Source organism: Odocoileus virginianus, chromosome 13 (genome assembly GCF_023699985.2).
Source record: "Odocoileus virginianus isolate 20LAN1187 ecotype Illinois chromosome 13, Ovbor_1.2, whole genome shotgun sequence".
Taxonomy (NCBI): Eukaryota; Metazoa; Chordata; class Mammalia; order Artiodactyla; family Cervidae; genus Odocoileus; species Odocoileus virginianus.
The window spans coordinates 62,274,115-62,301,223 of NC_069686.1; the positions used below are offsets into that span (position 1 = coordinate 62,274,115).

General features: G+C 42.0%; 1 protein-coding gene across 29 annotated transcripts in view; it reads right to left on the reverse strand.

Moving 5' to 3' along the window:
* The window catches only part of CLASP1 (cytoplasmic linker associated protein 1), a 268,492-nt gene that overhangs the window by 43,182 nt on the left and 198,201 nt on the right, over nucleotides 1-27,109 (reverse strand). For 17 of the 29 annotated variants that reach the window (XM_070476337.1, XM_070476333.1, XM_070476338.1 and 14 more), the window contains 9 exons: nucleotides 25,196-25,299; nucleotides 23,350-23,373; nucleotides 21,890-22,134; nucleotides 19,475-19,538; nucleotides 14,194-14,357; nucleotides 11,559-11,637; nucleotides 10,460-10,603; nucleotides 756-899; nucleotides 136-242 (listed from right to left, as the gene is read on the reverse strand). In XM_070476337.1, coding sequence (XP_070332438.1) covers nucleotides 136-242; nucleotides 756-899; nucleotides 10,460-10,603; nucleotides 11,559-11,637; nucleotides 14,194-14,357; nucleotides 19,475-19,538; nucleotides 21,890-22,134; nucleotides 23,350-23,373; nucleotides 25,196-25,299 — 1,075 coding nt within the window. The remainder of the gene's footprint in view (nucleotides 1-135; nucleotides 243-755; nucleotides 900-10,459; nucleotides 10,604-11,558; nucleotides 11,638-14,193; nucleotides 14,358-19,474; nucleotides 19,539-21,889; nucleotides 22,135-23,349; nucleotides 23,374-25,195; nucleotides 25,300-27,109) is intronic. The other 12 variants (XM_070476358.1, XM_070476342.1, XM_070476339.1 and 9 more) reach the window with 2 other exon arrangements.

Below are 27,109 nucleotides of genomic sequence, written 5' to 3' on the forward strand. Positions count from 1 at the left end.
TGGGCGAAGACTAGGACTTGTGGGCCCGCAGTACCCACACACCTCTTGGTACTAAGCTCAGTCTAAAACCTGGAAATTAGCTAGAAGAGACACGGGGGTGCCCTAGTGCCTTCACTGCTGTCGAAATGGCTTTACCTTGGAGACAGGCCACCATGGGAGCAGTTGGTGGGTGAGGTCAGGGGGCTGGTCCGGCTGCTGGGGTGTCGGGAGGGAGTCCGACCAATGGTGTTGCTTGGAGAGCCCTGGGTGAAGGCAGAAGAGCTCTGTCACACAGGAGATAAATATAGAACACAGTTCCACTCTGCCCCGGCCTTGGAACCCACATGTAAATAAATGGGCAGATTTTGAATAATCAAGATGATTTTTTTGGGGGAATAGTAAGTTCATTTTTTAAGTGCATAAGAGCCGAAAATCAGTCACTGCCCATAGGCAATCCAGAAGTGAGTGACTGCTGTCGGCTCTGCTAGAGTAACAGACACAATTCAGCATTTGCATCTTTACAGAGTGAAAAAAACTAAGTTCCTCAATAACTGCCCGAATGGCTTCATAGACGTTAACTAAACAACCTGACTAGAGAGAAAGGCCGCATGTAAACACCAGATTCATTCACTGGGAGTACAGCAGGATCAGACATGGCCCCCACACTCTGGATGCCCACGATCTACTGCGAAAGAACAGGAAAACTGGCTGCTCCATTAGAGCAGGCTCTAGATGCGGAGTGAGTGGCGGCTACCAACTGCAACCACAGCACTCACCACATTGGTGTTACTGGAATTCTTGAGGTGGTTGTGCAGGAGTTTGGTGGCACCATCCTGGAATGTTTTTGGCAAGGCACCAAGTAACATGGTAAATTCAGGAGTGTTCAATTCAAACAGAGAGATGAGCACAATTTGTGCTGCCTAGAAACAGAAGAGATGATTAATTTGTGTTACGCGCAATTGCCTATCTTGGTCAAAATGCTCATTAAAATTGTTTATTTATTTTGGCCAAGCCACATGACTTGCAGGATCTTATAATAGTTCCCCAACCAGGGACTGAATCTAGATCCTTGGCAGCAAAAGCTCTCAGTCCTAACCACTGGACCATCAGGGAAGTTCTAAAATTGTTTTTAAAAGAAAACTGTTTTGTATGAGTAAATAATAACATTTGTGCCACACACAAAAAGGAAAGAAAAGAAAAAAGCACCTAGAGAAAACACTATAATTGATGGTAATCAATTATAAATAGCCTAATTTTGATATGGAAAATAATCCCTGTTTTCACTGAACACACTGGCCTCAGATTTCCACAGTATGTTAACAATAAACTCCTGCAACTTCTCTGTTTCCAGGACTAGGGTTAAACAATCAAAAAATCTGAAAAGGCTTAAGACTGTTCACCCTAATAAGTCAGAATCAGATGAGGCTCCCAGTATACCTTGCAAAGAACAAGTTTCTAAACAAGCCTCCATTGCTTTGTCTTATAAAAAACTACTTTTCTCAGTGACTAAGAAAAACTAGAAAAAAAGAGAGTTCAGGTACATCTGAAAAACTACTTTTACATCTGTGCATTGAGGACAGAGACAGTCTCTCCAGAGCAAACCAGAGTGACTCCTCTGCCTTTTGGAAACTGTTCTACTTTTCTTTACTAGAGACAACACGTGCAGGATGACTCATTGTTGCTAGCAGCCCTGTGAGGAAGGGCAAGCGGCTAGAGCGACAGCAGCCAAGTGGACCCTGGCCACCCCAGTGGGTTACGCGTCTGCTACTAGCTTAACGCCTGCGGAAGGCCAACTCAAGAGGTTACGCATCTGCTACTGGCTTCATGCCTGCGGAAGGCCACCCCAGTGGGTTACGCGTCTGCTACTAGCTTCATGCCTGCGGAGGGCCACCCCAGTGGGTTACGCATCTGCTACTAGCTTAACGCCTGCGGAAGGCCAACTCAGGAGGTTACGCATCTGCTACTGGCTTCATGCCTGCGGAAGGCCACCCCAGTGGGTTACGTGTCTGCTACTAGCTTCATGCCTGCGGAGGGCCACCCCAGTGGGTTACGCGTCTGCTACTAGCTTCATGCCTGCGGAAGGCCACCCCAGTGGGTTACGAGTCTGCTACTAGCTTAATGCCTGTGGAATTAGTCGCAAGGGTTTTGACCTGGAAAAACTATGCCAAAAGAAAACTTTAGGAAGTACTAACTGGCATTTCTAAGAATTTTCTAAGAGTCAAAAGAATGGAAAACGTTTTATGAAAATCTTTTAATAATTTATATTTCTAAAGATTGTAATATTTAGGCTTGAAGCAATCATTCTAAGTATTTTTCCACTATACAGAATATTACATAAAAACATGACTGCTGAGAAATTTTTTGCAAATAAACACCAAAAAAAATTTCAATGATTTTATAATGTTAAAATTAATTTTAGGTCCAGTTAAGACAAAACTACTATTTTGTGCCTGGAGAAGGAAAAAAAAAATCCAAATACCCATATGCATTTAATCAAAATTAAAAATTACAAATCAGTAGAATAACATTTTTTACACAATTGAAAATTTTATTTTATAATGTCTTTAAACACAGCACTGGGCAAAAGCATCTTACTTCTCTTGACTTCGAAACATGGTCCTTTATATCCTTTCCATTAAAATTAAATTGTAAGGGCCAGTGATTTTTTGTGACACAGGCAAAAAATGTTATTGACTGAATTGAAATAAACATTTCTGCATTACTGAAACAGTTTTAATAAACCATTATCTGAAGAATTCCATTTCACCATCAACTTAATGTACTGTTTATATGATTTGTATAAACGCAAATTCCCCAAATCATGCAAAGTTACCTGTGCATGTAAAAAAGTCTTACTGATGTTAGGAAAAAAATGCATGCAGAAAACACTGCACTTCAAAGAGAAGCAAAGAAGCAGACTTGAGTTTTGGCAGGGAAAAGTCAAGATCACCAATTTAATTAAGAAAGTTTAGGCACATTTTTTTAATTGACTGCAAATGGCATTAGAAAACTATAAAATGCATCATTACATTTTTTTAATAGTATGTTTTTACATGGAATGGGCCACTGTCTTTAGACCTAATCTCTCCCCAAAATGACAAGATAAAACTTATTTGGAGTTTTTCACAAAGCAAATTATGAAACTGGTGGGGTCTTTTAGTAAAAAGAGGGCTGCAAGGTGACAGGCCTAAAAATTGTGCTAATTCATGGCTACTTAAAATGAGTGCCTTCTGTCATATGGGAAAAGAAAGTACAGCAGACTTCAACTTCTACCCACTGAAGAGCCTTCCCTCAATAACCTAAAGGTGAATTTTCATGAGAAATCAGATGGAAAGACGGGGAATTCTGAAAATAATTCGTTGAAGAGATGGTATATGGTTTTATACACATAAAATGAATATAATTTATTTTTGCACTTTTCAAAATATAAATTGTAAATGATTTCCTACAGCTTTCAAAAGTAACCTTTTGGCTTAAAGCTGTTTTCAAAGTAAAATCTTTTTTTTCTGGGATCCATGCTCCAGAAATGGACAGAAAGTATCATTTAAATATGTTATTTTAAAAAGATTTCACATCAAAGTTCTAAAAGAAATGAGACTGTTATGATCCTAAAATATTTTACCTACAACTAACTCTGTATCAGTAAGGAGTCGGAATACCAGAATACTCAGGCAAGGATAAAAACTGGGTTATATTTATCATCACCATCAATATGCTCCTCATTGCAGGAATAATAACAAACATGGGGACGGGATGGAGAAATTTGGGGCTTCCCTGATAGCTCAGTTGGTTAAGAATCTGCCCGCAAAGCAGGAGACCTGGGTTTGATCCCTGGGTTGGGAAGATCCCCTGGAGAAGGGAAAGGGTACCCACTCCAGTACTCTGGCCTGGAGAAGTCTGTGGGGAAACTTATTTTAAACAGCCTGGGCCAGAGCTCATGATCAAGAATGAGGCAAAAGGCAGAGGGTGTCACCGCTGTGCCTGTTCCATCTCGGAGCCCTTGCCCCATGAGAGGAAGGGCCATTAAGAAGCCAGACCAGAAACGCTGCTGCTGCTGTTTTCTAACAGGCAATTCTTGGGGCCACGTGTCTTAAAGATCACATGGTGACGTAAAAGGAAATGGCCCCCACAGGAGAACTTAGATGGTGAAGGTAAAAGGGTCTCCAAATCCTACTGCTAGTTGTCTGAAAAGAAGCTGCAGGGTTATCAACGGCTTACACCTCACAGCAAAGGATTCTTCCAGAGAAGAGATCAGTAAAACTTTGACAAATGCTTCAGTGTTGGCATTAATTAGGGAAACTTAAAATTTGAGAGGAAAGGGAGTTTTCTAATTAATTAAACATCCATTACTGCTCCCTTCAGAGTGTGATTAAAACTGCTTTAGAAAAATCACCAAAGAGAAGGTATTTCAAAACCTTCCGACATTTTAAATTCAGCACCTCTGCTTTGCTGTTGTGTTAAACTATGGTAGAAGTCTGTCTGCAATATGGCTGTTTCTTTGGGAAGACAATTAATTATAAAACACACCAAAACACAATACTTATACAGGCACGTGCACACATGCGCGCACACACATATATTCTTTCTTACATAGTATTATGTTAACTTTAGATTTTTCCAAAATCTTCTCAGTGTCTTCGCAAGTGTAATCAAGATTAATAATCTAAATGCAAACAGTGACGTGTCTTTTTGCAGATTAGTACACAATTTCAAATCTACCTGTTTACAGTTTTCTTCCAAGTTTCCTCCTCCAGGCCCAGAGCAGGTCGAGGCCGCCCTTATGGGTAAGTCTTCCCCTACTCGACTATGCTGAAGCAGGATGGACAGACACAGAGGGGCAGGGTTTCATCAGAGGCAAGAAGCGCACACTCAAAGCCACGGTTACTGGTAAGCGTCCAAGTGTCTGGCTTAGTTTCTAAGTCATGTGTGTGTATGTATATGAGAGAGAGAGACTGTACAATCTAAAAGTCTACAAACAGCAATGGAACAGTAACAGGGTTCTTAAGAATAACATCAGTAACTACCGGTTTTAAACCTCAACCATCCCCCAAGTCCTTCAGAATAACAACCCCTCCTGGAAGCAGGGCTCTTGCAGAGACTGAAGTGAGACTGGAGCAAGGCAGTCACAATGAAGCCAGGATTCAAATCTCATTCGATGGTATGAAAACTCTAAGCTTTTAGATTAGGACAGCTGCCCACCTGTAATCAGAGACTCACATTTTTTTCAATTAGCAATGCCAGCTTTCGAAAGCTGTTTATATGCTTCTCCTGCTCCACCAACTGCATCTTCATCATTTTTAGTTTTCTGTGTCATATGCCATTATTCCCTGCATTTCTCAAAACAACCTTTGGGGGCCAAACCTGTGAGTTCATTGGACAAAACCAGTGCTCAATGCTAGAGTCACATAAGGAAACACACAGGGATTCTGAGCCTGAAAATATAAACGTGCCATCAGAACTTCTACTGCCATTACTGCATTCCTGAGGCGGCAGCAAAACAAAGCAGCCCTCAAACAGTGACAGCTTCAACTACAAAAACAAAGCAGTGTTTATCTAGATTTTTATATGCTCTATTGTAACTGGTCCTCCCAACAGTGACTAAAGCAAGTATCATTATTCCTATCTTATGGATTTTAAACAAGAATTCAGAGGCTAAAAAGCCTCTAAAAAGCAGCATAGGCAGAAGTCAACAGAGGTCAAACTCTAGAATCTACTTTCTTCTGTGAATATATTGTATTATCTTAATAAAAACACAGTGCATTAAGAAAGGTCTAGTGTATCTCTGTATAGTTTGGTCAACACAACTATCAGGACTCTCAAGAGTTAAAAAACGGAAACAGTAACTTCAGGAATAAAGCAGGCCAGTTAAGAGTCTGGGTAGCGTCTCCCACCGAGTCCAGGTCAGTCTTGGCCAGGGAAGCACACCTCGATGGTGACAGGCTTGTGCTTCTTCCCTTCTTAACATCTTAAATAAACACCCATCTCTCTCCAATATGGAACACCCCAGAACACTGACATAAAAGGGAAAACAAAATGTTAAAAATGCTTAAGGCAGTAAAGCAGAGTTGCATCAGCTTACACTGGTTCTAATGTACTTTCCCAAATACGAGATGCAGAGAACAAGTTACACCATCTGCAAACTTCCCAAGTATTGGTTGTATAAAATTAATAGTCTGATGATATTGCCAATATGAGAGTTTACTGCATTGATTTCAGACTGTAGGGTGCTTTAGTATTTAGAAGGTAACACCTCACTCTACTCTTAGGAAATTAAATCAGAACACCAACAGGAGAACTTGGTTCATAATCAGAAAGTGCTTTTAAATCACCAAGATGTCCTCCTAGTACTTGATACATTCTGTAAATGACGGGTGAGTCAAAACATACTTCTACTTAAAAGAGATAAGTAAGCATATCTTTAGAGCATTAAATTATCCAGATAAAAATGGTGCCCGTTTTCTTTCTTATAGCTTTAAAATAATAATGACAATTCTAATCTTAGCATACAGTGATATATACCATATCACAATTTCTAAGTGTTTTAACTTATTTAGGCACGACATTCACTTAGACAATCTTTCAAATACATCTCAAGTTCTTGGATAAGGCAGCTGGATCACTTACAACAGCCTCTATATCTGTATGAAATATGCAGTGGATGGAACATCAAAAGAGAGCATTTAAACAGAAGTAGCTCTAACTCCAGGAAGGATTAATCTGCAGTGCCTTAATGCAGTTTGTGAGAGGCAGCTATGGGGCAAAAGAACACACATTTGAATATTGTGCTTTAACAAGCCTATTTAAATCAAGTAACAGCGCTTTACTAGCAAGGGCTGGATGGATACAACTTAAAGCCAAACAATCTATTCCACATATATCTTGGATGATTAAAAAGCAGAGATGCATCTGCTAAACTGAACCCCAACACAAATGTGTGTTTAGGTAAAAAAGTGCCCTATTTAAGTAAGAGCTAAGGAATTACCAAACAACTAACCATGGAAGATTCACGCCAACCCACTGAAGAGGAGACCAAAGGCTTGGGTGGCACAACACTAAGGTGGACCCCAAGATTCCAGCCTCCTGGTGAGTAAGCGCTGCACAGTCCCCTCTCCTAAGGTGAGTGATGAACACCATTCCCACAATTACGTTACAAGGAAGAAGGGATTTTGCAGGTACAATTAGTCCCTCCCTAATCAGTTGATTTTTGGTTAAAGAGCAGATTATCCTCAGTGGATCTGACCTAATCAGGTGAGCCACTGCAAGCAGTCACAGAGATTAACATGAGAATCTCCTGCTGGCTTCTTTGTAATTTATCTTTTGTTCTTCAAGAATAATTTTGTTGAACAGAGAATTCTTAGTTGACTTTTCTTTGCTTTCAGCACCATTAAAGTCAACAGGATGCCTCTGTTCTCCAGGATTTCGGGTGAGAAAGCAGCTGTTTGTCTTCCTGAGGATCCAGGCTATGCTGAGCTGCTTCCTTGGGCTGCTCCCAGGAGCATCTGTTTCATTTTCAGCAGTTTGATTATGTCTAGGTGTGAATCTTTTTTTCTTTTTTTTAAAGTTTACTTGGATTTGGTTGAGCTTCTTAGATGTGCAGATTAATGTTTTTCATAAAATTCAGGAAATCTTAGGACACTATGTCTTCTCCTGCTGGCTGTGCAGAAGCAAACTGCCAGGCCAGGTGTGGGGGTGGCCTCCATGAGCCGTGACCGCCCCCTGCTGACAGCGGGCAAAGAGACAGGTACCACCGCCCTCACCAGTAATGAAATGACAGGCCAAGAACCATGGAGTTGGAAGAGAAGCATATTCTCAAGTGAGACTAAAGACCCAGGCAACATCTTGATTTCTGTCTGGGAAGACTCTAAGTAGAAAATCCAGAGAACATGGGCCAGACTTCTAACCCACAGAATTGTGAGATTATAAATTTTTGTAGTTTCAATCAGCTAAGTCTGCGGTAATAGGTTATGCAATATGAAACTAATACAGAAGCCAAAGGAGAAGAACTTCCAAGCCTGTGGTTTTGAAAATGGTGACCTCAAAATGCTACCTGAAATTAGACCATTTCTCTTTGGGTACTTATTATTCATTAATTCATTTAAAATACTTCTTAAAATGCTTACTTTGTTCCTATAGGTATCATTCTAGGTGCTGGGCATAAGTAGGGAGGTGGGGGAGGTGCGGGGAACTGCAAGAACAGGTCTGGTCCTAAAGATGAGGAGGACCTAGCTGGGGTCCTGTGAAAACCAGCAGCAACAGGTCAAGACCACATCAGCAGTCCATGTGTCTGAGGGTCAATCCTAGGGGAAGTGGTCTAAAATAAGGGGCTGCTTATTAAAGTGCTACAGTTATTAAATAAGTGTTAATTCTTATTAACACTGTGCACTAAAAATCAGCCACGCATGGAAGGAACTCCAACCAGACAAAACAACGTCCATGCTCCACTTTGTACCAATTAAGTCAAGTGACTTTGGGGAGAGCACAGGACTGAGACTGGTTTTTATTGCAGCCAGGGCTGAGAACTACTGACAAAAAAAAAGCTTTTCAACTTCCTCTGAAGCCCTGGGTTACTGTCCCGGAGCCCAGGTTTGAGCTCGGCCTGAAGACGAGGTGCTTTAGCAGTCCTCATTACGGGGGAGGGGAGGTGGAAGGGCAGACGTGGAGCTGGAATGCCAGTACAGAACAGCTTTTGCACAGTATGACCCAAAACAACAGCAATGAGGTGCTGAAGATCAAACAGTAAATACGTTACGTGATCTCAGCGTTACACATCCTAACCATAATTGACTTAAGCTAGTATTTTAAAGTGGGCAAGAACACGCCTGCCAATGCAGGAGATTTAAAGAGATGTGGGCTCAACCCCTGGGTTGGGAAGATCCCCTGGAGGAGGGCACGGCAACCCACTCCAGTATTCTTGCCTGGACAATCTCACGGACAGAGGAGCCTGATGTGCTACAGTCCATATGGTTGCAAAGAGTTGGACACAACTCAAGCGACTGAACATAGTATTAAAGTCACTTGAGTGTTTTGATGTCCCAGGCTGGATAACTTATAAACATTTCTCTAGTGTCCTGATTACAAAACTTAGGACAATAAATCCTAGTTCCAATTTTTAATGTGCATGTCCAGAGAAAGCAGACATCATGACCACAGTCAACTGTTCCCATAAAGGCCCCAATCATAATAACACGCAAGTATTAAGTATCCTTCAGCCTCACAGGAGGGAACACTTGAGTAACACTCAATTATTGAACACAAACTCACACAGACACACACATATTTACTCGCTATGACTAAACACAGGAAGGCTTTTGTGTCTACTAGTTGATCTGTGATTCTGAAGACTTTCAAATCGGCCAGATCATTCTACTACCTCCCGCTGTACCCCTCCAATCCCAAAGAGGCTTCATAGCTAAAGGCTGCCAGTGAAATGCTCTTTTGACAAACACTGAAAAATTTTACAAAAGGATAAAAAATTTAAAATATTATTTAATATCAGAATAATATTAATAAATTCATCCTTGTTTCTTTAAGCTTGGAGAACTTAGTTTACTATTAATACTATATAATGGCTGGAGAATTACATGGGCTGTAATTCTCCCAAAGAAACATTACGGGTGATTCTTTGATTCTCCTCCGTGGACTCCAGGAGGAAGGTGCTAAGCAGGTAGGTGTTCAGGTGCAAAACAATCTTGCTAACACTGCTTAGAATCATCCTTACTCCTGCCTTGACCTAAGTGGTCCACATTATCAATTCTATCCCAAGGCCAAAGGACTATTTTGGCTATGGAATTGGCTATGAAGGAAGTATACTATGGAGAGGGGGGGAATGCAAGGTTCATGATTATACACAAATAATCAAAATCAAATACTTTTAGTCTAAAAGCAGAACTGAGAAATCTGACTTAAAAGTAATTTTTAAAGGCTATTTAGTTTACATATAAAGTAAAAGAATAATGGCCATGTGTGAAACTCAAACGTAGAACAGGACACTGACAGGAAGAGAACAAAAACAATAAACACCGTGACAACTCACACTTCCTGTGTGCTTATCACGTGTCAGGAACTGATCACACTTTTAACATGTGTGAATTCATCTTCATAGTAGTTCTGAGGCAGACTACTACCTAGGAATAGAAATGCTAACATCCTGTGCTCCCCTTAACTGCATTACATGCCTCTCAATGTGCCATTTCAAGTATTTATCTTTAGTGGATTAAAATAAAAGGAACAATACAACATGGTGGTATCAAGGTGCCTCCCATGACACAAGATTTCAGGTTTTCATTTTGATGTGCCAAGACTGGAAGGAGGCGGTACTGGACAGAGAACATAGGGATAGGAGCAAAGTCTTGGTTTCGCAGAAAAGGAAAGAGAGGTTTCATGTAGGTATGGAGGTGGTTTGCACATTCCCATAAATTCCTCTAATTCACACCTAAGAACAGGCTGTGATTAAAGCTGTGCCTGGCGCTCTGGGACATACCTTTCTCACGTCTGAACTCTTTGGTTCTGTTGTCCAGGTTATAATTCTAGAAACAGCAAGCCTTGTCTCACTAGAGTTTACGAAATCTGTTGGGTCCATCTGCCTGGCGAGAGACTCAATGTACTTCAGGATTGCAACTTTGACCTGAAAGAGCCAGTAATTACAAACAGTAAGTACACTTTACACATTTTTGAACAGAACTCTTATTGGTGCTCAGACAAAAGTACACGCGATCTGGACTTATGTTCCGACACGGGGAGCCTTCAGCCGGGAAAAAGCATAGATGACTGACCCGGAAGTCTGGGACAGGAAGGGGGCCCTGCAGAGAAGCAGGCCCTGATCCTCTGACGCCCCAGGTCACTTGCTGAGCAAGAGCCCATTTGGGGGTGCCGAGGGGCCCCCCAGCTCTGCCCCCACTCTGACAGAGTGGGCATGAACAACTCAGCGTTTTGATTTTTAGCCACTCTAGGCCAGGTCTTGCAAGGCAGCACTGAAGGCAATCAGGGTGATGTTCTGCCCTAACTTCTCCACTGATGTCTCACTTGGCTTTGACCTCAGGAGAAATAGGCTATGATTTATTAGGCCTCTCCTAAAACCTTGACAGAAGCTGGTGATCAAAGAACAGAGAGTGTACCCAATCTGATTCAAAGGAATACATCCTCCTTCAAATACTATCAGTCTTGTTCTTACGTTTTTTACATTACAAAACATCTAACAGCTAATTTACATGTGTTATAATGTTAATATTAAAAACATTCTAATAAGAGAGCTATTTCAATACATCCAAGTTTCCTAGTTTTGAACATTAACTGTGAAACAGTAATAACACGCCAATGTTGGTGAGGATGTGAAATAATTGGGAGTTCTCAGATACTGCTGGCCGGAATATAATATGGTACAGCCATTTCAGCAGTCTGAAATAAAGTGAAGCATGTCCTTACCAAGTAGGCCAGCACTAGGTACTGAACCAAGAGAAATGGGCACACGTTGCTCATAGCAGATTTACTAATAACAGCCAAATATGAGTCATGTCTAAAAAAGTATAGGTTAAGCAAATTTGACTTCTAGAGGTTAACTATAATGACAAACAGTTACCGACCTTGAGGTTAGGAGTTTGAGTCTGATCCACAATAAATCGCATCAAAATGTTAAATTGTTGATCAAATGGAAAGGAGTCCCTAGGTTTATAAAAAGAAGAAAGTATTTTAAAAGAAAGATTTCTTACAAAAAGTAATGTAAAATCATATAAGAAACAAAAAAAAACAGATTAACACACAAAAAAAACAGATTAACACATGTAAAAAGCAAGTCTGTTTACTTTTTTTAAACATTATTTTTCATTTTATATAATAAATACTGAAAGTAATACACATAACACAGAAAAGTTAGAAAAAGAGAAATCTTAGAAGTCCCCAAACACATAAACTAAGCAATGAACTAAGGAAGAAACGCTTCCTTGCCTCCTTGGGATTTACCTTCTTCTCCAGGTACCTTTTGGAATACTGCTCACACAAGAAAGAGCTCCAACGCCCAAGCCTACCTTTCACACCCTGACGAGGCTGCCTGCACTGTCCATCCCCGGAGGTCTTTGCTGGGTAACAGCCAACTGTGTGCGTCAGTCAGCACAGAGGACTGCCTGGCACACTCACCAGACACATCCCCGCCAGTGACAGACAAGACAGACAGACACCGCAGCCTGGCCCTAAGAGTCCCGCCCCAGACAGACAGACACTGCAGCCTGTGGCCCTAAGAGCCCCGCCCCAGACAGACAGACAGACACCACAGCCTGGCCCTAAGAACCCCGCCCCAGACAGACAGACAGACAGACACCACAGCCTGGCCCCAAGAGCCCCACCAGCAACAGACAGACGGACAGACACCGCAGCCTGGCCCTAAGAGCCCCGCCCCGGCTCCAGTCTCACTAGGGGTTGATTCTGTGTCCTGTCATCATCTCGTATTTGTGATCCGACTGAGGAGCCCTGAGGGCTCTTGGAGAATGACAGTCAGGCGCGCTCTTCCTTAAAAACTGCCCTCATGACTTTAAACTGCCCAAAGGGTCAGACCCCTTGTTCCTGATGCAGACATGCCTTCCACGGTAATAGGAAAGATGATGCAACAGAAACACGTACTGAGGCTGAGTGTCTGTATTGCTCTCTTCAGACTCCCTTTAAGGGACTTTTCTCACTGTACAAAAGCATAGTGAAAATAAAAGGGATGTAGGATCACATCTATAAAATCACAGGACTGATGTGAAATTTAAATAAAATGATACAAGAAAAACACAAAGTGTATGGTACACACTAAGTCTTAGTAATACCATTATTATAATGATTAATAAAAAGTAAACGATCCAATAGCACATCCTTTTCTCCTACAACTATCTGTATCCAGGAGGCCCTGAGGACTCCTGGAGGCAAAGCATACTTAGTATACATGATTTACGTGACTCGCACTGGCTACACATCAAAGAAATAGCACACAGAACACCTCCCCCTTTGTCCACAGCAAACGGAGGGTGGACATCTTAGGCAGTCACCAAAATAATGCCAACTCAAAGATGTAAGTATTTCATCTCATGGATTGTTGGGATATTTCAATATGCTAACAAGAGAATGTGGGTAATTAAGTAAGAAGGAAGGTATTCAAGTGGGTGACAAAAACTACAGGTAACAGAGTGACTAGAAACCATCTACAAAGGGTCTCCTAATATCAACATGGTCTCGTTCCCTCCTCCCCAGCCCAACAGACATTTTTCCAAAGATGACATACAAATGGCCAACAGGTACACAAAAAAGTGCTCAACATTACTAATTATTAGAAAAACGCAAAGAAAAACTACAATGAAGTATGTCTCACACTTGTTAGAATGGCTATTATCAGAGAGACAGGAGATAATAAATGCTGGTGGAAATGTAAATTGGTGTAGCCACTGTGGAAAACAGTATGGAGGTTTCTCAAAAAAACTAAAACTAGGGAGTTCCCTGGTAGCCTAACTGTTAGGATTCTGGGCTTTCACTGCTCTGATCCAATGTTCAATTTCCAATCAGGAAACTGAGATCCCACAAGCCACACTGCCTGGCCAAAAAACAAAAAGAGAGACAGCCATCTGACCTGCAGCACCATTCACAATTACCAAGACATGAAAACCACCTAAGTGTGTTGATGGATGAATGGATAAGGAAAATGTGGTGTGTATATAAACAATATTATTTCGTCATAAAAAAGAAGGAAGTTATGCCGTTTGTGACCACATGGATGAAACTTGAGGGTATTATGCTATTTGAAATAAGTCAGAGAAAGACAAATACTATATGATAACACTCATCTAAAGAATAAAAAAAAAAAAGTCAAATCCATAGAAACAGAGAGTAGAATGGTGGTTGCCAGAGCTGAGGGGTAGAGGAGATGGGGAGTACTGGTCAAAAGGCACAGGCTTCCAGTTACAGTTACGACATGAATAAGTTCTGGGGGTCAAACGTATAGCATGGTGATGATAGGTAATGATACTGTATCATACACTTGTTAAGAGAATGTATCTTAACTGTTTTTACCACATATGCAACAAAAAATAGTAATTAAGTGAGGTGAAGGATATAAATATTAACACTGTACTAATCATTTAGCAATATACCCATGTATCAAATCCTCATGCTGTACACTTAAAACTTAGAGGATGCTGTATGTCAATTATATAGCAAAAGCTGGGAGAACATGATCTTGCCCCAAACACTTGCCTTGTGACATCAAGAGCCTTCTGAACTTTTGCTTGCACAGATCCAAGTAAATCCGCTCCCATTTTCTTCAGCAATTGTGTGAGAAGAACAAAAAGCCAGTCTTGCAAGTCATCCTTATGAATTATTATGAAATCCACAAGAGTCTCCAAAAACATACTGAAAACCTAGACACAAAGGGAAACCAAATATTTCACAGGTTTAATTCACAATTTCCTCCCAAGTCTTCAAAACGTGAAAATGCCCAACTGGCCTTTGCCCAGACTCACAACTTGGGTGACAATGTGAACAACTGGACAGGGTATAAATGGCAAATGTAGCACAGAAAAGAGAGAAAGGAAAAGGGGTTGGAACTTACTCTCTGTTGTGAATTCCACCGCAAACCAGGCCATGCAACGAAACAGATTTCATGTTAGTCCACAGTGAAGTCACATCATTTTCATGCAGTTTCCTAAAAGGCCTGAAAAGGGCTACGACAAAATCCTCTCCCCTCCCACTACATGCCTTTAAAATCCAGTAGAGAGAGAAATTAACTTAGTTGAAAAGTATGATCTAATCCTGGAGGCGAGCCTGCCTTCCTTACTTCCTTCTCTTTCTCTTTAAAAAACCCTTGTGGGAGGGGGGACTGGGATGGGGAATACATGTAAATCCATGGCTAATTCATTTCAATGTATGACAAAAACTACTGTAATGATGTAAAGTAATTAGCCTCCAACTAATAAAAATAAATGGAAAAAAAAAAAGAAAAGAAAATATTAAAAAAAAAAAAACCCTTTTAACCATTATATTTATTTCATTATCTAGCATTCAACACCTATTACTATAGGATAAGGAAAAAAAACTTGCATACCTATTGCTTTTCATTTCCATCATCTATTTTGATGTATGCCAACTCAAATATTACAAAGTGTTATCTTTATAAAAAATATTATAAAAGTTATACTAATATTTATAAAAGAGTACGGCTTCGAATAAAAGGGACTGATGGCTGACATAATTCTCACACCACAGTGCGATCATCACTGCTGCCTCCTGTGAGACGAAGTTCACAGTGGCTTACCCCTGAACCAACTTCAGTGAGGTAAATGGTAGCAGCGTGTACCTATTTGGTTAATGGGTTGTGCCCTGCTGGGACAAACCAGCTATCATAGACTTACTTAGTCATAGCGCAGGAACTATTAACCACCAGGGGTCTCTCGGGAGACAGCTCAGAGAGAAGTCAGTGAGTCCCAGCTGCGGGACTCCTGGCTTAGCACTAAGGCAGCTAGCAAATATCGACTAAGCTGAGACCTCCAAACTCACTGTACAAGAGCCTTCTGATGAAAACAAATTTCTTTCTTTATCCTCATGTTCTGAATCAGCAATCTAGAGGTGACAGGTAATAGAAATTTCATCAATGTCCAAATCCACCTAATATCCCTTATGTCATACATCTTAGGAGTCTTATGCTTTAAATCTTACCGCTCTTAATATTATCTTAGAGAAAATCTTGATAATTTTATTTTTGAACATCTATGTGACCTTTAAAATCAATGCTTCTTGGATTTTATTAATATTGTGAATGTTAATCTGGTTGGGAGGGTCAAAACAGGATTTTTAAGACATGTTTCAAGACCAATACTGAGGAGAATTGCTGCCCCCCGGCAAAAAAAGGAGAATCCCTGCGTTCACTCCCCCCTGCTCCTGTGAGCATCTCAGAAGCAAGGGAGGGGTGTGATGTTGTTTTCTGTACCCCGAGCCCAGAGGGGGTGCTCAGCAAGTGCTGAACGATAGCACAGGCAGCTGGATGACGGACATTTCATGGTCAATTTCTACAAGGAGGAAAGGGCAGGAAAAGAAGGGAGAAGATAACTGGCTAGGCTTCTGGCCATGACAGGTTTCCTTCCCCCGGTAGGACTGAGAAGAGACCATTTTTACTAGGAAAACGATACTGTAAGATGGTTAAATCTTGTGCATCAAGTATTTTAAGATTTGCTTGTGTTGATTTTAGGTTTTCTGAATTTCTATGGAAGTTGAATGATTCTATGAAGACCTACAAGACCTTTTAGAACTAACACCCAAAAAAGATGTCCTTTTCATTATAGGGGACGGGAATGCAAAAGTAGGAAGTCAAGAAACACCTGGAATAACAGGCAAATTTGGCCTTGGAGTACAGAATGAAGCAAGGCAAAGGCTAACAGAGTTTTGCCAAGAGAAAACACTGGTCATAGCAAACACCCTCTTCCAACAACACTACAGAAGACTCTACACGTGGACATCACCAGATGACCAATGCCAAAATCAGATTGATTATATTCTTTACAGCCAAAGATGGAGAAGCTCTATACAGTCAGCAAAAACAAGACCAGGAGCTGACTGGCTCAGATCATGAATTCCTTATTGCCAAATTCAGACTTAAATTGAAGAAAGTGGGGAAAACCACTAGACTATTCAGGTATTACCTAAATCAAATCCCTTATGATTATACAGTAGAAGTGACAAATAGGTTTAAGGGATTAGATCTGATAGACAAGAGTGCCTGATGAACTATGGACAGAGTACATTGTACACTGTACTCCTGACATTGTACAGGAGACAGGGATCAAGACCATCCCCAAGAAAAAGAAATGCAAAAAAGCAAAATGGCTGTCTGAGGAGGCCTTACAAATAGCTGTGAAAAGAAGGGAAGCGAAAAGCAAAGGAGAAAAGGAAAGATATACCCATTTGAATGCAGAGTTCCAAAGAATAGCAAGGAGAGATAAGAAAGCCTTCCTCAGTGATCAGTGCAAAGAAATAGAGGAAAATAATAGAATGTGAAAGACTAGGGATCTCTTCAAGATAATTAGAGATAGCAAGGGAACATTTCATGCAAAGATGGGCTCAATAAAGGACAGAAATGGTGTGCATGTAACAGAAGCAGAAGATATTAAGAAGAGAGGGCAAGAATACACAGAAGAACTATACAAAAAACATCTTCAAGACCCAGATAATCAAGATGGTGTGATCACTCACCTAGAGCCAGACATCATGGAATATGAAGTCAAGTGGGCCTTAGAAAGCATCACTACAAACAAAGCTAGTGGAGGTGATGGAATTCCAGCTGAGCTATGTCAAATCCTGAAAGATGATGCTGTGAAAGTGCTGCACTCAAATGATGCCAGCAAATTTGGAAAACAGCAGTGGCCACAGGACTGGAAAGGTCAGTTTTCATTCCAATCCCAAAGAAAGGCAATGCCAAAGAATGCTCCAACTACCACACAATTGCACTCATCTCACACGCTAGTAAAGTAATGCTCAAAATTCTCCAAGTCAGGCTTCAGCAATACATGAACCGTGAACTTCCAGATGTTCAAGCTGGTTTTAGAAAAGGCAGAGGAACCAGAGATCAAACTGCCAACATCTGCTGATCATCGAAAAAGCAAGAGTTTCAGAAAAACATCTATTTCTGCTTTACTGACTATGACAAAGCCTTTAATTATGTGGATCACAATGAACTGTGGAGAATTCTGTAAGAGATGGGAATACCAGACCACCTGACCTGCCTCATGAGAAATCTGTATGCAGGTCAGGAAGCAACAGTTAGAACTGGACTTGGAACAGCAGACTGGTTCAAAATCAGGAAGGGAGTACATCAAGGCTGTATATTATCATCCTGCTTATTTAACTTATATGCAGAGTACATCATGAGAAACGCTGGGCTGGATGAAGCACAAGCTGGAATCAGACTGCCAGGAGAAATATCAATAACCTCAGATATGCAGATGACACCACTCTTATGGCAGAAAGCAAAGATAACTGAAGAGCCTCTTGATGAAAGTGAAAGAGGAGAGTGAAAAAGTTGGCTTAAATCGCAACATTCAGAAAACTAAGATCATGGCATCTGGTCCCATCACTTCATGGCAATTAGATGGGGAAACAGTGGAAACAGAGTCACACTTTATTTTTTGGGGCTCCAAAATCAGTGCAGATGGTGACTGAAGCCATGAAATTAAAAGACGCTTACTCCTTGGAAGGCAAGTTATGACCAACCTAGACAGCATATTAAAAAGCAGACACATTACTTTGCCAACAAAGGTCCATCTAGTCAAAGCTATGGTTTTTCCAGTAGTCATGTTAGGATGTGAGAGTTGGACTATAAAGAAAGCTGAGCACCGAAGAATTGATGCTTTTCAACTGTGGTGTTGGAAAAGACTCTTGAGAGTCCCTTGGACTGCAAGGAGGTCCAACCAGTTCATCCTAAAGGAGATCAGTCCTGAGTGTTCATTGGAAGGACTGATGCTGAAACTCCAATACTTTGGCCACCTGATGTGAAGCTGACTCATTTGAAAAGACCCTGAGGCTGGGTAAGATTGAGGGCAGGTAGAGAAGGGGATGACAGAGGATGAGATGGTTGGATGGCATCACTGACTCGATGGACATGAGTTTGGGTAAACTCCGGGAGTTGGTGATGGAAAGGGAGGCCTGGCTTGCTGTGGTCCATGGGGTCGCAAAGAGTCGGACATGACTGAGCAACTGAACTGAACTGATGGTTGTTTTGGTCCTTTATCCACCCTTTAACTTTCCTGGTATCTTCACTCCTCTGTTTTCTTTCTCTAAAACCATCTAACACCTTCAAAGGCTTCTTCCCAAATACTGGTTTTTATTTAAAATCTGGACTTCAAGTAAACTTTTGTCAAGGGTCTTGCTCTCAAGCTCCACTCCTAGAAATAGCTTGTCTCTCACTCTGGGGTACTCAGCAGGGAGCCCTTGTCAAAAGGCCAACCTCAGGCCCCGCAGAGTCATGTGCACCAGCTGGGTGGCCACCATCCAGCAAATTCTTAGAAGTGGCAATCTACTTGGAGAAATACTTGATGTGGCGTTTTAGTCAATCCATTCTATATATGCTATCATTTTTCTATCTTGTCCTATATAGGCAAATTCTACATGGGTACCAAAAAAACAATTTATATACTTATTTTCTTCACTACTGTAACTTTCTAAAAAAGCATTATAATACACTGTTACATCGTAGCATCCAGCCTATGTACTTCCATGAAGTATGCAAAACTGTTCACTGAGTGAATAGAAGACTCCATCTGATTCTCTCCAGGGTAACCCTTACTTGAAATGCACTTTACTTAGTGACAGTCTATGGACAAGAGAAGTTTCTAAGCCTTCTGTCTTTAAAAGATATAACATCAAGTCCTGCCAAAATAAGTCAGGGAGGTCTGCACCGCACGGTGGGGCGGGTCTGCCAGTCTGAAGAAGTGTATTATAGACAAAGACATGCGGAGGGGACACGAGTGGGCAGCTACTCAGACCTTACCTTGCTGTGAGGGTCAGCAAACATTCGGGTGAAAATCTCACACAATCGTTTCAATTCTACTCGACTAGGAAATAAAATACAATAAATTTAGTATTTAACTGAGTCAACACTGAAAGTAGTTACAGCTTCTCTAAATCCTTTTATTTCGTTTAACATGCTTTATATAATTTTTATGTAATACCTTTTTTTCTGCAAATGAATTATCTAAATTTTAATTTGACGGAATTACACAGGAGTGAGAAATCACACCAATTCTGGTCTTGTTCTAAAGTGAAACTGAATCTCAGAGTGTGATCACACAAGTTTACACGCATGCACAGATGGCAAAGCCAGGCGCCAAACCCTGCTCACTTCATTCCCACATGCGACAGAGGAAAGGTAGTCAGATCCGTTCAGAAAAGCATGTGCAGCGGGCTCAGACAGACCTGGATTTTAGTCTCAGTTCTGTTACAGTCAAAGTACTGTGATATCTTTATACCCACTTCAGCACAACAAACTGCTGCTGACTACCTACCTGCTACGCGGCCTAAGTAAAGCACACACTCGCCTCCCATCAGCGCCCCTGTGACAGTTCTCACCCGGAACTGCACTACCGAACCCCGTCTGTACTTCAAAGTTTGATTAGAAAGTGTTATCTTCTCCCCCATCCCATCCCCTCTCAGATCCAATGGTCCTTTTAACATCGCTAACCGTGAAATCCAGACCAGGCCAGTGCTAATCAATAGACTGCTAGAGCTTATTCAATGGATACTTGGAGAACACTAAGAACCAAGAAACCGGGGCCACCAGAATTAAGGAGATTATTGGAGAATGATGACATTTCATTGTTTTTGTTTTCTGACAGATCACCAGACCACCAGAGGTGACCTACCCTTCAGCAGGCACGGGCATGCAGAGAGTGGAATGAATAAAGGGGGGCAGGGAGTTAAGGTGGCAGGAAGCAATACGGTGGGGGTCGCACTGACTACAGATGGCTATGCTTGAAGCCCAGTGACTCCTCAGTCCATGCTCACAAGGTTTCCCAGAGCCATCCATGAACTGAAACACTTTACTAGTCTCACAGTATTGCTTAAAAAAATTACTGAAAGAATGTAACAGACTATACTTCAAACATCTCTGGAACCATGAGATTCACCCTGCAATCAATGACATATCAGTACTGTCATGGTTTTATAAGAAGTATTTATTTCTTCTTAGATATAAAATAATGGTGTGTCAATGGTACCTTAGATCTGATGAAATATGGTATAAATGTGTTTTTGGTGTAGGTAATACATGCTTATTTTAGAAAATCAATGAAATACGGAAACAAAAACAAAAGCAAACATCACCAATTCTAGAGACAATGCTGGGCTACCTGGGAGTCTCCATCTGAGTGTCTCTACTCTGCATATTTATAAAAACCACACATATGCATGTGCACATGCAAACATTTTGGACTGAGACTGGCATCTTCATCCATGCCTCTGAAGTGTAAATAAACGGTACTAACTTCAGAGTTGTTTTTATGTTTTACCTAAACCACAAACTGTTCTGAGTTTTCCCAAAACACCTAGTAGACAAGTCTGAGCCATGCTGAACCAAATGCTTCCTAGACCTAATGAGCTATGAGTGTCTGCCCGGTATTTACGTCCCCTGGAAGGCACAGACCACACCCGAGCCATCCTGGCCTCTCTCGGGCCCGCCCCATAAATGGCCACGCATCCGTGTCAGGCCCTCACGCGTGCAACACGGGGCTCCGTCTGCAGGAACCCGGCCTCCCGTCCTACCTCAGTGTCCTCTGAACCCGGCCTCGCGTCCTACCTCAGCGTCCTCTGAACCCGGCCTCGCGTCCTACCTCAGCGTCCTCTGAACCCGGCCTCGCGTCCTACCTCAGCGTCCTCTGAACCCGGCCTCGCGTCCTACCTCAGCGTCCTCTGAACCCGGCCTCGCGTCCTACCTCAGCGTCCTCTGAGCCCGGCCTCGCGTCCTACCTCAGCGTCCTCTGAACCCGGCCTCGCGTCCTACCTCAGCGTCCTCTGAACCCGGCCTCCCGTCCTACCTCAGCGTCCTCTGAACCCGGCCTCGCGTCCTACCTCAGCGTCCTCTGAACCCGGCCTCCCGTCCTACCTCAGCGTCCTCTGAACCCGGCCTCGCGTCCTACCTCAGCGTCCTCTGAACCCGGCCTCCCGTCCTACCTCAGCGTCCTCTGAACCCGGCCTCCCGTCCTACCTCAGCGTCCTCTGAACCCGGCCTCGCGTCCTACCTCAGCGTCCTCTGAACCCGGCCTCGCGTCCTACCTCAGCGTCCTCTGAGCCCGGCCTCCCGTCCTACCTCAGTGTCCTCTGAGCCCGGCCTCGCGTCCTACCTCAGCGTCCTCTGAACCCGGCCTCCCGTCCTACCTCAGTGTCCTCTGAACCCGGCCTCGCGTCCTACCTCAGCGTCCTCTGGCTCTTGAGCAGGTTCTGCAGACCCAGAAGCCCTTCCTTCCTCTCGGACCAGTTGGAGCTGGCGCAGTGGTTGAGCACCTCGGCCACGTCCTCGGTCTGGCGCAGGTAGTGGGGGACGCCCCCGTTGCGGGAGCCGTAGGAGCGCTCGGAGCAGACGCTGGAGGCGTCGCTGTTGGCGTCGTCGTCAGAGTACATGCCGTAGGGTTCGTAGCGCCTCCTCACGGGCTTCTTCTGCCAGGCCCGAGGGGGTGGGGGAGAGACGGAGAGGCAACATGAGCCTTAGCACGCACAGCCAACAGCGAGGACTCACACACAGACACACACGCACCCACACCTTCCCTCTGCTCACGGGTGAGGGAAACGGAAATACAACAGCAGACTTCCGGTGGGCACTGAGGAGTAAGCAGAGCAACCCACGGCGGACGGAGGAGCGCCATCTTTAGTGCTCTCAGCAACATGGGCCCGCCAAGTGACTTCAGAAAGCCTCCTCGCCTTTCCGCTTCAGGGTCCCCATCCCTGAGATAATACTGATCACCCTTCTCACAGGCCTGTTTTCAGGACTGAGTGGAATCACACGCTCAACAGCCTAGCTCAGCACCTGACACACGGAGTCTGTGAACCCACCGCCCTCTCCCAACCAAAGTCAACCTGTCTTCAGCATGGTCTAGTAAATTTGTTTGAAAATTCACACTCCCTTAAGAGCATCTGACACTGCAATGTCAGTGGTGTAGTGTCCTATATAAAAGGATTCTCAAAAGACCTATGCCATTTTTATTAAGGACTTAACAGTTTTACAACACTAATAGGCCTCCTTAGACTAGAATACCCACTTCATATCTCTTATCCTGAATATAAAACTATTAAGTTTAATCCCAAAATTAGATAGCAAGAACTATACAAAACAGATAAAATTTAATTTCTCTAAGAGAAAAACAAATAGCTACGGGCTTAAACTGCACCTATGTAACTTCCTAGGAATGTGGCTTGTACACACATCACAACTTACCTGGGACAGCTCTGCCTTCCACCTTCTGTCCCCACATAATTATTAATGGCACCCTCCCTCAAGCTCAAAAGTATCCTTGTTAGGATGATAATTATACTGCCATCTCACTTATACATGAACTAGATTCCTAAGATAAGAAAAAGCTGAATGTACCCACTCATGAAATAATAACAATGTAATAGACAAAACCTAGGTTAGTAAAATGAAACACTAGTAGGATAAGGGGCAGAACTTGATGTTGGAAAACAATGCTCAAACACATGTGAGACATGACCAGTTCTATCACTAGCAGAAGCACCACTAGTTTCCACAAAATCACAGTTCAGAACAGAAACTTCTACACTAGGCTACGTTTTTGTTGCTTTTACCAGCTCCTAAAGGAAATATACTCACAACAGAAAAAAAAGAAAGTTATAAAACAAAAGTGAAAGCACTGGTACCTTGCTCCTGGAGTCTCCTAACAGCTGTAGGCAGGAAAATATTGAAGGATGGGGAAAAAGCATAGAGAATTATGTCAGAAGCATATGTGGGGATTGTTCTTGCAACAAAAGTGTACAGCAAAACATATATTAGCAAACCAAAAATACAGGTTAGCAAGCAATTCATATCAAGCGAATAACAAAGAATGCTTTCACAATGGCATTTCCTAACCCTCTTGCACCTCTCTTACAAGACCTTGCAGTATCTGCTCTAATTCTTGGCTGAAACTCTCCCCACACCACTGAGGCACATCCCAAATGTCGCTAGTAACTCTGTCGTCTGCTCCTAGGAGAGCTTCTGTCCCGGGACTTCCTTTCTGTGAGGCAGGGACTGAGTACCGTCCTGGCATTGGCTTCTGAAGCAGGTCATGGGGAGAGACCAAGAGGTCTGAACAAAATGTCGTAAGGGCCGCGCGAGTGTAAGGAGAGCCAGAGCTCGAGAAAAGCCCAAGCCAGGCAAAGGCAAAGCCCAGACTCTGGAGTCCCGCTCTGCCACGGCGCTTTGTGCCGTGTCCCTGGGGCAGACCTTCAAGGACTGAGGGGACACGCCCTCCCCCCTCCCCCCACCCCACCCGAAGTGCTGCCTCACCAAGCACTTTGCACATCCATCACTTCTCACCCCACTGGTTCCCACTTCTTACAGTCCCAGAACAGGTAAGAAACAAATTTCAAATGCTGCAACTTGGAAGGAAAATCGCTACATCAGCTCTCCAACTTGTGACTCTTGGAAGTCCTACTTAAAGCAATTATCCTGAACTCCAGTACCTGCTGGGCCAGCCCTCATCAGGAAAGCACTAGGAGACTGGAAGACTGCTTGCTCACAGATGTTTGTCAGAGAAACCTGGCTGAGCAAGAGTAAATGAGGGCGGGCCCGAGGGATGCGAGGTAGAATCCCTGAAGCCACACACTGTAAAGTTTTGGTCCAATGAAAACAGGGCTGGATTTAAAATCTCAGGGTCTGAAAGCAGGGTATTATAATGTTTTTCTCTTAAAACAGTACAAGTAAGACCAGAGACCAGACAGTTCTCTAAAGCATGTCTATTTTAAATGCTGAGCACATAAACCAGAAGAAACAAGAGGCTGTGTTACTACCAGCAGAAATGCATCTTTAAAAGGCAATTTGACCACAAGCTGATTCTACTCAGGAACTTTTTGCTAGAAGCACAAATTTAAGGACCTCTAATCACTTTATATTGCTATTTTAAATATTACATTATAACAATGCAAGAAAAAAACATACTCCACTAGTGCTTCATATCCTCAGAGTTCATCTTAAAATCTGGGAATGTTTCTGTAAATAATGACTTAAGGACTCATTCAAACAAGTAAACATAAAAATCACACGGAACAACTAGTGATGGTAATGGAATAAATGCAAGAGTTTCAAACCATAAAGTCTGTGACCTCCTATTATACAATGATGTGCTCAGGCTATGCCATCAAAGCCTGTAAGGCAAGAGAAGCAGAAGAAGGGGCAAAAAGGAAATGCTGAAAAAAAAATGGATAAAAAAGGAAAGGAAGAAGCCCAATGACATCAGACAAGCCTGATGCCATCCGAACCTCTGTTACCGAGGAGCAGAGGAGACACTCTTGACGCTAATGCGTCTCGAAAGGCCAGTCTTCACTTACGTACAGAGTCAAAAGTTTACGGAGAAACGAATAATAATCTAAATTTACCCGATATTTACATGAGCTAAAAGAGTATCCAAGAAGACTTAGTGACCTGCTTTGGAGGCCACTTCCTGTGAAGACAGAGAAAAATGTAGGTCGGTAATTCAAAGAGACTCACACACATGGGGCCTCTTACCAAAGCGTCAGCGACAGCAGCTTCCAGATCTGTGCTGGTGCTCAGAACCCGCATGGCGTTCACAGAACCAGGAATCCTTCCTGCCTGGCCGAGCCCAAAGCGGTCTAGGTCAAAAACAAAAGCAAAAATACATGTCATTTTAATACAAATGTTTTCATTTCTTTGCAATGGCCCTTGCCTCATCCCACTTATTGGAGAGAAACACTGAAAAATCTCTAGCCAGTTTTTACTGCAGTTGGCTTGTAGTTTCAACTACATTTGACTTGTTTACCAGTGGCAGAGGTTACAATGTTCACATTTAATATGGTTGCATCCTGACAACTGAACTGGTTCTTTAAGGATATTTTATTTTGGAAAAGTGCTGAGATATAGGCTGGAGAAGGGAACTTATCACAGAAGGGAACTGGGCCATGAGTTGAGCCTTTTCATTTATTTAGCATTCTCTCTAGAGGCAAAAGAAGCCCTGATATTTGGTCAAACTAATTAGAAAGCTCCATGGTTTGATAAATGAGTTTTAATGCAATATGTGATAAACAGACAAAATTTGAATCCAATGTATTACACTGATCTCTGTGCATATTTTCATTACTGTCACTACTGTTTGTTATTAAGCTCAATTAATTTTAGGTATCTGTTCATCATGATGCCTGTGTCACCAAAGGTTATTTAAAAATCAATGTATTAAAATTCTTTAATCTTCACCACAAAAAGCTAGTATCTTCACTGAAAAACATTAATCATTCAGATCATATAAATTTTTTCTGAAGTCCCTCAAAGGATTTTTAAATGATAATCTTTATATGTGTGAACAAAATGAACAGAATGCAAAAAAATTTTCCAATTTTAGTGGTTCAAACAACTACTATAAGCTTATTAACGATCATGGACAATAAAGACTTTTTTCTTTGGCCATTCCATGAGGCTTGCAGGATCTTAGTTCCCTGACCAGAGAAGGAATCCGCACCTCTGGCAGTGAAAGCACTGAATTCAAAAAGACTAACTTTTAGAAATCCCTTTCCATGAACTGTCCAGCCTTCCTTCAGAAAGGCTGAGGTTAAAACAATGCAGGAGAAAGTCCGTGTAAATTATACTGGTAGTTTCACTCCAGAACAGGGCTTTATTGGGACACAGATTACTCAGAACTCACTGCCCTTGTGAGTCCCTGCTGCTCACCGCTGTGGCAGCTCAAGATAAAGCAATCCAGTAAATGATTCTCATTTAAAATGTTAAGATTAAAACCACTTTAACAAATAAGACACTGTTTGGACAAGGAAAATCTCCGTATGTGGTATACTCTAATAATGAAGGCATTTGGTGGGGGAGGGAAAAAGAAAGCTAAAGTCTGTCTTACATAATTGATCTTTCCTATAAAATGATATATTTCAAATTTGGATAGGTAACAAGACATCAGCTACAAACTGGTGAACTTTAAAAGTGATGTGTTATTTAGCTTTTTAAAATTGTCAGTTTTGAAACATATCTTCCACTGCCACAGAATGGGAGAAAAAATTTAACTACTAATCAAAAGTTATACAATTATGAATTTTTATAGAGAAACAAAAATTGCATGTTATACTATCCCCTTTTTTAATGCATTTGTTGATTATACTGAATTTCATCATTATGTGTATGTTTAAAAGGTGATAACATGCTGTATAAAATCAATTATATCTCTCTATAATATAAATTATCAGTTCAAATATGAAACAATTAGAAATTTGAGATTTATGATGCAGTTTTATAAATGATCATTGTTCAAGTCTTTCTCATTTTTCATTAAAAAAGGGTAGATAGTAAGGGATTTATGAGTAACAGAATGAAAGTAATCCAGTTATAAGCCATTTAGAAATTACCCAGCATAAACTTAAATAAAACATAATCTTAATTAAAAAAAAAATAGATCTCATGCCAGCA